Source organism: Mus caroli, unplaced genomic scaffold (genome assembly GCF_978045245.1).
Source record: "Mus caroli unplaced genomic scaffold, Mus_caroli_1 scaffold_13, whole genome shotgun sequence".
In the NCBI taxonomy this organism is placed as follows: domain Eukaryota; kingdom Metazoa; phylum Chordata; class Mammalia; order Rodentia; family Muridae; genus Mus; species Mus caroli.
In genome coordinates, this window is record NW_028227268.1 from 23,972,747 (window position 1) to 23,982,645 (window position 9,899).

The window sequence follows — 9,899 nt, forward strand, 5'->3', positions numbered from 1 at the left end:
AAGCAGCCCTATAAAGCAAGCAGACTACCACTTATAGATAGGGAAACCAAGGCTGAGAAGACTATCTCAAAGTTCCTTTGTTTGTGCTAAGATTCAAACCCAGGGCTTTGGGCTCTTGAGGCAAGCACCCTACCTTGGAGCTAAATCCCCAGTCTAGAATTCAGCATTGTCTTTTACAATGTGGTAGTGCACGCCTTTAATCCCAGAACTCTGAAGGCAAAAGTGAGTTCAGGGGCCAGTCTGGTCTACATAGTGATTTCCAAGATAGCCAAGAATACCTAGTGAGACCCTATTTCAAAAACAAAACCAGATGAAAACCAGGTGAACAGAGTTGACCAAGAATCAGAACTCATATTATGCACGCGAGTGTGTTCATGCATGTGTGTGTGTGCGCGCGCGTGTGTGTATGTGGATGTGTGTTCAAAACACCTCACAGCCCAGGGTCTAGAGGAGACAGAGTCATGAATGCCCTTGAAATTATACCCCAAACTGGAAGTGTCCTGGCAAGCCAGCCCCCAACCCGGTAGTGCCCCTGGTTTTGCTTTTGCCTCTGCCAAGAGTCCATCCACAGTGTCAGGCTATGTGACTTAGATGGGCTCCAACTTCCTAGTTGCAGAGCCTATAAAGGTCTTCTTGTCCTTAGTGACCACCAAGGCAACTGGGTTGGTGAAGGGGTCCTGGGTTCTAGTCTCAGCTTGCTCTCTTCCTCCTCCTCCTCCTCCCCCTGGGTACCTAGCTATATCCATTTCCCTACACCACCTCTGTGGAAGGAAGAGGAAGTGCCTGGCCTTAGGACCTTCTTTCAGCCCCTGACCTCCAAGTGTCCAAGCTTCATACCTTCACACTGACTTTCTCAAGGCCTTTCAAGCCAGCATGTGTCTCTGTGGAGCACCTTGTTCTGTCTGAACATCGAATTCTTGTCTTATCAGCCCAAGACTCCCTTAAGAAGGGTTCTCCAGGTAAGACCAGAGGGCATCCACTTGGACTAAGGGATGTGGTGCGGTCTTCCTTTTGTCTGCGTGGTTCTGTGCTTGCTATGTGGCTGGCTGGCATCTGAATGTGTGAGCCGAGGTTGGGTGTGCACAGGTAGGTCAAGGGAGAGACAAGAAATTTGGGCCCGAAGACAGCACCTGCCTGAGTCCAGTGTGGGCAAGGGTCTCTACCCCTGACTGCAAGTACTTGTCTCTCACACAGGTTAACTCTGAACAGGGGTGTGTTTCCATTTCCTCCACCACAGAGTGAGGAACCGGTGGGAAGGTTGGGTGTCCTCCCTTTAACCTGTATCATTTGCATCTGTGTCTGGCAGGATAGGAACCTTGAGAGGGGAACTGTAAAATAAAGCATCCATTTCCTACCTCCCTCAGCAAGACACCTGTCTGGTCTTCTCCCCTCTGGCCTCTCCTGTGACTGATGGGGTCAACCTCTGTGGTTTTTGTATTTTCTGCGGAGAGGGAGAATGCTGGGTCCCGTCTAAGAACTCTAAGCGGCCTGCAACCAGCCATACCCTTTCCTTCAGCTTAACCAGAAGGCCAAGAGAGAGGCACTGGTGGACGGCCTACCTGGCAAGGATCAGGGGTGGTAAGGCCTCAGTGACTCAAGAAGGAGGAGGAAGAGGAGGAGGGCTTCTGGGTTAGGAATCCAGATCTGTGCCCACCTTAACCCAGATAGGGACACATAGCTCATCTCCAAATCCCTCCCCACCCCACTCCACCATACATTTGCCCCTCACACCCAAGGAAAGATCTCCTGTGTGATGACTCCACAGATAGACACACATGTCTACACACACACACACGCACACACACACACAAGCACACGCACACACGCACAACACGCCCATGCAGAGGCACAGACACCCAGGGAGGCAAATCTTTCCCTTTCTCTGTCTTTCCCTTGGTTTGAATTTTGTTCAGCCACATATGTTGTGTGTGCGTGAGGGTGGGTGGGGGAGGGGCAGACAGGGATGAGGAATGGCATGGTGCCAGCATCTACCTATGGGGCTTGGGCCAGGGATGCCCCCCACACCCACCCTGGAAAGAGCCTCAGCTGTCCCTTTGTGGTGGAGGGGATTCTCTTGGGGAGCGGCAGTAAGCACAGAGGTCCCTTCTCCACACCCCAGGGTCTGGTCCTGACCCACCTTAGGGACCTGGAGACAGGGAAATGGACAGATCAAGACCCTGGAGAGAGCCCTGAATTGGCCTGGCAACCACAAACCGCCAATTCCCAGACTTGCCACCCCATTGTTCCCATGTGGGGGGTTCTATATCTGAGGGGGGCAAATCCTCCCACCACCCTCTCAATCTCTGCTTTTCCTGCGTTGGGCGGGGAGAGGAGGGCGGCAGAGATATTTATTTATTTCCTTTATTTATTTAATTTTTTTTTTTTTTTTTTGGAGTAGAGAGTGACAGATGGCGGCGGGTCCCGGGGGAGCCGGCTCTCCCCCAATGCAGACGCATGCCAATCACCGTCTCTCATGTGATAGCTGCTGCCCGTGACGTGCCAAGCCCATATGGCCTGGCATAGAGGCTGGTACCCCGCCTGGTAGAGATGCCACACTCGCTCCGCGGCTCGCATGGCGCTCTGAAGACGCCGGCGCCCGCCGCCTTGAGGAACCGCTGCCCCCGCTCCCTGAAGATGGGGGAACAATGAAATAAGCGAGAAGATTCCTCTTCTCCCCCCTCTCTCTCTTGCCCCCTCCCCCCTCCCCTCCCCTCTCCCCTTGACTCCTCTCTGAGGTAAGTTGTCCGAGAGGGAGCTAGATCTGACCTGCTATTGGTGTGGGGGGGTGCTGCTTCGGACATGGAAGTCCCCCCAGTTCTCCTATTCCTGGGACCCTACCCCCTTACTGGATGGGCAGCGGGGGCGCCCCGTGTTCTCTCTCCCATTGGGGCCGCAGCTTAAGGGGCTGCGGAGGGAGATGGTATGCCTAGGATGGGCTGAGGGGGAAGGGTCATGAGGCACTCGAAGAAGCGAAGATGGGACCCCCCCCCCATGACTGTCCCGAAGGAACCTGTGACCTTTTCCCACCACCAAAAAAGATAAGCAAACAAATAAATTTGGATTTTTTCCCCAAGGATCTCAAAATACAACGAGATCTGTAGAGACGTGTGGGAGGGAGGGAGTTTGAAGAGGGGAAGAGGGTCCCCGACCGCAAGGGAGACGAACAGGGTTTGCTTTTGGGTCTCCTCCCCACGCCCGGCTTCTTCAGTCCCCGCCACCCGGAGCCCGCTCGGGGAGACCCGTACGCAGCAGCTAGAGAGGAGACGGTGTCTGGAATTGGGGCTGCGGGGGTGGGGGCCCGGCCGGGGGCGGCGCGCGGCCAACTTGCAAATTGGATTAGGGAGCTTGGGGGTGAGAGGCACCGGAGGGCTTGGGGAGCCAGGCCGAGGGGCCGGGACCGTGGAGAGGAGGAACCGGGGCAGCGTCCCCACGGCGGCCGCCCAGCTTCTTTCCATCACCGGGAGAGAGCTGGCTTTCGGCGAGAGCACCGCCTCCCCGGGAAGATGGACCTGGTCCCTTAACCCCCCACCCGGCCACGCTCTCTGGGACCCCGACACCGGCCGAGAGCAGCTTCCTTCCGGGCCAGGGGCGGAGCAGGAGCCCGGATCTCGGGCGAGGGCCTGGGCCGCGGTCCCCCACTGGCAGCCCGGCAGGGCTGGGCCGGCTCTGGGCGGGGCAGCAGGACGTAGTGGGCATCGGGGGCCCCTGAGCTGGAGCGCGCTCGGAGACTTGGGGGGTGGAGGCGGGTTGTGGGGTCGTGGTGACCCCGGCGCGCCCCTCACTCTGTGCTGTCTGTCTCCCCGCCCCCGGGGCGCCCTCAGGCACCATGCTGACCCGCCTGTTCAGCGAGCCCGGCCTCCTCTCGGACGTGCCCAAGTTCGCCAGCTGGGGCGACGGCGACGACGACGAGCCGAGAAGCGACAAGGGTGACGCGCCGCCGCAGCCTCCTCCTGTTCCCGGGTCCGGGGCTCCAGGACCCGCCCGGGCCGCCAAGCCAGTGTCTCTTCGTGGAGGAGAAGAGATCCCTGAACCCACGTTGGCTGAGGTCAAGGAGGAAGGAGAGCTGGGCGGCGAGGAGGAGGAGGAAGAGGAGGAGGAAGAAGGACTGGACGAGGCGGAAGGCGAGCGGCCCAAGAAGCGCGGGCCGAAGAAACGCAAGATGACCAAGGCGCGTCTGGAGCGCTCCAAGCTGCGGCGACAGAAGGCCAACGCGCGGGAGCGCAACCGCATGCACGACCTGAACGCGGCTCTGGACAACCTGCGCAAGGTGGTGCCCTGCTACTCCAAGACGCAGAAGCTGTCCAAGATCGAGACGCTGCGCCTGGCCAAGAACTACATCTGGGCTCTCTCGGAGATCTTGCGCTCCGGGAAGCGGCCGGATCTGGTGTCCTACGTGCAGACTCTGTGCAAGGGGCTGTCACAGCCCACCACGAATCTGGTGGCCGGCTGCCTGCAGCTCAACTCTCGTAACTTCCTCACGGAGCAGGGCGCGGACGGCGCCGGCCGCTTTCACGGCTCGGGTGGCCCGTTCGCCATGCATCCGTACCCGTACCCGTGCTCCCGCCTGGCAGGCGCACAGTGCCAGGCGGCCGGCGGCCTGGGCGGAGGCGCGGCGCACGCCCTGCGGACCCACGGCTACTGCGCCGCCTACGAGACGCTGTACGCGGCGGCCGGTGGCGGCGGCGCCAGCCCGGACTACAACAGCTCCGAGTACGAGGGCCCACTCAGCCCCCCGCTCTGTCTCAACGGCAACTTCTCGCTCAAGCAGGACTCGTCCCCCGATCACGAGAAGAGCTATCACTACTCTATGCACTACTCGGCGCTGCCCGGCTCACGTCCCACGAGCCACGGGCTGGTCTTCGGCTCGTCGGCCGTGCGCGGGGGCGTCCACTCCGAGAATCTCTTGTCTTACGATATGCACCTTCACCACGATCGGGGCCCCATGTACGAGGAGCTCAACGCATTTTTCCATAACTGAGACCTCGCGCCGACCCCTTTCTTTTTCTTTGCCTTTGTCCGGCCCCTTAGCCCCAGCCTCACGAGTTTAGGGGCTCCCACCGACTCCAGCGCCGGGCGCTCGGGGCGCGGGCCGCCGGTTCTGCAGCTCTCCAGAGCGGCGTGCTCTCTTACCTGTGGGTGGCCCGTCCCAGGGGCCTCGCTTGCCTCTGGGGACTCGCCTTCTCTCTCTCCCCAGCGGGCTTCCTCCTCCCTTCTCTCATGGAGAGCATCTCTGGGGATCTCCCGCCAGGCCCTCCCAAGAGACTTCCTCCACATTCCCAAACTTGGGTTTTCTCTCCCCACCTCCCAACAGGCCAGAGGCAGTTGGTAAGGGGCTGCTGAGTCTCGGGAATAGTGTCTCCCCCACTTATAGTTACTTTAAAAAAACAAAAACAAAACAGACACAGAGCTTCCCAGGCCGAAAAGAGTTGGTATCTCTTCCTTCTCGAAGAGGCCACAGCCAGGGAGCCCAACCGCCTTCACCCTAACACGAATCTCCGCGTTTTTTAATTTTTATTTTGGTGGGAGGGGATGTGGATTGAGAGGAAAGAGAGAGGGAGGCCAAGCCAATTTGTAACTAGAACCATTTTTCCTTTTCCCTTTTTAAAAAAAAACAAACAAACATACAAAAGGAAAAAAAAAAAGAAAGAAAAAGGAAAAAAAAAAAACTGAGAGGCAACGGAGGCCGAACTCAGAGTCCGGATCGGAGAGAAAACGCATTAAGAACTTTTAGAAGCAATAAAAGGCAAATAATAATAATAAAAAATACTACCAATAATAATTTTTAAAAAGACACAAATATCTATGCAAGGAGGTTCTGACTGAGCCTAGCAGCCCGACCCGGGTGCTCCTCGGGTCTGCTGGCTGCCCCGCCCACGCGCGGATCTGTGCACTTTGGTGAAGTGGGGGCCCGCGCCGCCCCTCCCCCCAGTTTCTTACAATCAATGACTCGGAGATTTGGAACCCCAGTGCCACTGCCCTCCTCCCGCCCTGCCCCGTTGTGCGTCATACTGTTTTCTAAAAACCTGTTTCCAAATTTGTATGGAATGGCAAACTGTTAGGGGGGGGTCGGTTTGGGGAGGGAGGGTTTGCATGAGAGACACCACACACGCACACACACGCGCGCGGGCGCACACACACACACACACACATACACACATACACACACACACACACACACACACCCCACACCGCACGCACACGCAGGCTCCGGGCGTCCGGGGACAGAAGGAGCTGTCTACTGGTACCTCCTCTCTATAGGCACTCTGGTCCGTCCCCTCTTGGGGTAAGGTGGAGGAGCCCAGACGTGGGAATAGCCTTACCCTTGTCCAGACTGTGCCTCCGTGGGCGCCAAGCTCCTGGTGATTTCTGGTGGCTGGAGAGGGTTGTTTTGGGTTTTTGTTTGTTTGTTTGTTTGTTTTGGGGGGGTTGTTGTTGCTTTTGTTTTTTGTTTTGTTTTGTGTTTCGGTTCTAGGCTCCTCCTGACTTTTGTCATCCAGTGAGCTGGGAGAACTGAGGGCTCCTCTGGAGGTTCCCCTCGCAAGAGGCAACAGGTGAAGCCCCCCCCACACACACCGGAGGCAGGGAACCAGGCACCCAAACACACGATGCAAAAAACGCAAACCCACAGGCGACACACCCCACACACGCAATTTTACCTTCCTCTTGTAGCGAAGATGAAACTCCTGTCGGACACCCGAAGTGCATTGCGTGTTTCTGTTGAGTTTAATGACGATTAATAAATATTTATGTAAATGAGATGCAAAGCAGACCCGCTTTCTCACAGTGGCCTCCTTTTATGGGTGGGGGCAAGGACAGATCTGGGGCTGGAGTGATTGAGGATATGTCGAATGAATGACGCTCAGAAGCTTAAGAAAATAACTGAGGGCTTTCCTGGGTGGGGTTTCCACACTGCAAGACCTACATACACACACACACACACACACACACACACACACACACTCACACACTCATTCACCACAGTGGGCTCATGAACAGTCACACTCGCTGCCTTTCCTAGGCCCCACCCAGGTTTACATAGGCACCCAGCACAAAGCACCCCTGCGTTCTACTTGCATCCATCCAGCTCCCCCAAACACCTAGAGATCTTCTCTGAAAACAAAACATCTTTCCATCAATGAACAGTTATCAAAGCGGGACCATCCCGCCATTTTACAGCCCTTGACTTACTGTTACAAAAGCCAGAGGAGTGGAAATAAAGCGAACCTTTGGGGGGGCAGACATGGATATTCTTGAATTGAAGAGAGAGAGTCTTGAGTTGGAGAGAGAGACAGAGAGAGAGAGAGAGAGAGAGAGACAGACAGACAGACAGACAGAGATCATGAGGATAAAATATTAATGGAAACAATGTCCTTTCTCTCTTAAACGTCTGTTTCAATGGGCTCAAAGGAATGGACTCTTGATATTTTGGGGATGTGAATAAAGTTGGATGCTGAATCTGAAGGGGGCCCCTGGTTAAGGACATGAGCAAAAAGGGCAGCACTGATTAATGCCTGCACAGTCTGTTTTTCTGTTGCAGTTCTAGAAAAGGGGGACCTTGATGGAAAGCACTCAGGAGGACCACTTTCACTTGTACCTCATCATTTTGTTCCCCAGAACCCCTAGAGGCAGAGACAGCTTGGCCAAAGGCTTTCCTGAAAAGATGCCTCCTCCCTCCTTAGACCCCAGTGCCCATCACAGCTCTGAAAAATTTGAAAGGGAGTCTGGGTCCTAAAAACTCGCACCCTAGAACCTGAGGAGACCTAAGGACCCCCCCACCCCCGAAGAAGCTTCCCTTGGTGCCTTTACCTGCCTCAAAACACGATCATTTTAGGATTGAATTGAGGTTGAATGTAAGATGGTTCAGGGCTGAGGTCAGATATGCTAATGGCTCTTAGGTCCATGACCCAAAATGAGATCTTCCTAACAGAAGCAGGGAAGAGAAAGGAGGGAGTCTGGATGCCACAAGGGAAGCAGACTAGCGGCGACTGAGCCCAGCGGCTCCACTGAGTTCCCACACCTAAAAACAACCCCTTGTGGCCTCTCTGCGGTTGCAGGTTGAGGGACTCCGGGAGCTGTCCGCTCCTAGGTGCTGACCCGTATTTAACATTTTTCCTTCTGGCTGCCGAGGGACACTACCGCCTGGGACTGGGGAGCAGAGCCCATCGAATTCTCCTGCAGGCAGACTTCCTAGGAGACATTCATTGTTAAGCCTTTTAAAACGTTTGCCGAGTTCTCTGGGCTTCTCTCAGGACCACCTCTCCAGAGTGAGAGTGAGCCCTTTGTCATTGGGATTCTTCCCCGTGGGTGGCTAATGAGATCTAACAGATCTCTGAATGACTTTTATCCTTGAGAGAAAGATTTTGGTGCATCTTCTCTATCCTCCACTTCCGTGGGGGAGTTGAGAAGCTTGCAAGATACACATTCTGACCCTAACCCAAGGAATGGGTCTGCTCCAGGTGCTGGGCAGGGCCTGGCAGGGACACTTGGAAGAAAAGGAATTGGGCATCGTCCCAATATGAGGTTCTTATTCTGCCCTGGAAACAAGGTTAATAATTGGGCTTCTCTCCCACTCAGCTGGTTTCCCAGAACTTGCTCTGAACTCCAAGCTGGGCAAGATCCAGGTGGCTTGGGGCCGGATGTAAAGGACCCCTCCACGTGGCTCCCTGGCTAGATCACAGACTCTCCTACATAGCTCTTTCAGTTACCTCACACTGTTCTGCTCTGTTCTGAAGCCAGATTACAGCTTCTTGGAAAGGTAGTGACTCTTGGGCCATGGCATCTATAGGTCAGGCCATGTGGGGACTCAAAGACCCTTTTAGGGGCAGGGACACTGGAGCCCTTGCTTCTAATGAATCCTGCCAGCAGCCCAACTCCAATCCCTGACCTTCCCCCAGACTCCCTGCACTCTGGCTGACTCAAGCCTCCTGCCACCACCCTCCTCCCCAACACCACACTTAACTGCCCTGGTGAGATGGTAAGATGAGCAGGAGAAGAAGATATGCAAGGACACTCGGCCCCAGACGCCCCCTCACAGATCTCTTTCTCTCGCTTGGCTTGCCTGAACACACATCCTGAGAAGCTCTACGAACAGAAGTGGGAAGGGGGGGGGTAGGAGAGAGGGTGCTGGCATGGCTCCTCCGGGTAGGGTGCTGGACAGAGGCAGAAAGTGCAAAGAGGATTCCTTTCTTTCCACTAGCCTAAGCAGCAGGCTCTCTAAGCAATCCATGCCCTATTCAGATCAACCCCTGGGCTTCCCGACCCAATATCTGGAGGCAGGTTCAGTCTGGAGAGTGTTTTCTCCTTGATTTTTCCAGCCCCCCCCCAATCCCATTCCTAGCATTTGAAAATAGCAGAGAAACAGAGATACCTGTTTGCTTATCTGACAGGATAAGGGAAGGATGTTGTAGTTGCTTCTCCCCTTGTCATTTAATGCCATCCCAACCACTGCCTGGACATTCACTGTCCATTAGTGAGACTCCAGCTATGATCTTGTCACCTATGGTACTAACTGGATTGAACTACTGGGGGAGGCAAAAACAAAAACAAAAGCAACAAAACAAAACAAAACTGAGTTCTAGTGGACCAGCAACAGGGAAACCCTTCACTCTAGACACCCCACGAGGGTGGGGGTGGGGGGTTGTACCAGCTTGTTTTCCTTCCACACACTCATAGCAACTCAGAAAAGGGCCATAGATTTCATTCTCTTTTGCCCAACTCTGACTTCCTCCTCTTCCAGGAACCTGTAACAGGAACCCAGTTGCTCCTAGAAGTTTCCCTGGATTTCTGGAGACTGCAGGACTAAGTAAGCTCTAGATTCTACAGGTTAGTTTTCAAGGTAGAAGGGGTGGGTGAGGGAATAAGACAAGCCTAGTCCAAGCTCCTCCCACAGGACAACAGAG

At 55.1% G+C, this 9,899-nt stretch overlaps 1 protein-coding gene across 1 annotated transcript; it reads left to right on the forward strand.

Annotated features, from left to right (window-relative positions):
- The first annotated feature begins 2,577 nt into the window (after positions 1 to 2,577).
- Positions 2,578 to 5,673, forward strand: Neurod2 (neuronal differentiation 2). Its single transcript, XM_021177981.3, has 2 exons — positions 2,578 to 2,735; positions 3,822 to 5,673. The coding sequence occupies exon 2, from the start codon at positions 3,827 to 3,829 to the stop codon at positions 4,976 to 4,978; it is 1,152 nt and encodes a 383-aa protein (XP_021033640.1). The 5' UTR covers positions 2,578 to 2,735; positions 3,822 to 3,826; the 3' UTR covers positions 4,979 to 5,673.
- Positions 5,674 to 9,899: the final 4,226 nt, after the last annotated feature.

What these genes read in the sequence shown, in the direction of transcription:
- Neurod2 (XM_021177981.3), top strand. Translation starts at nt 3,827, where the DNA reads ATGCTGACCCGCCTGTTCAGCGAGCCCGGCCTCCTCTCGGACGTGCCC.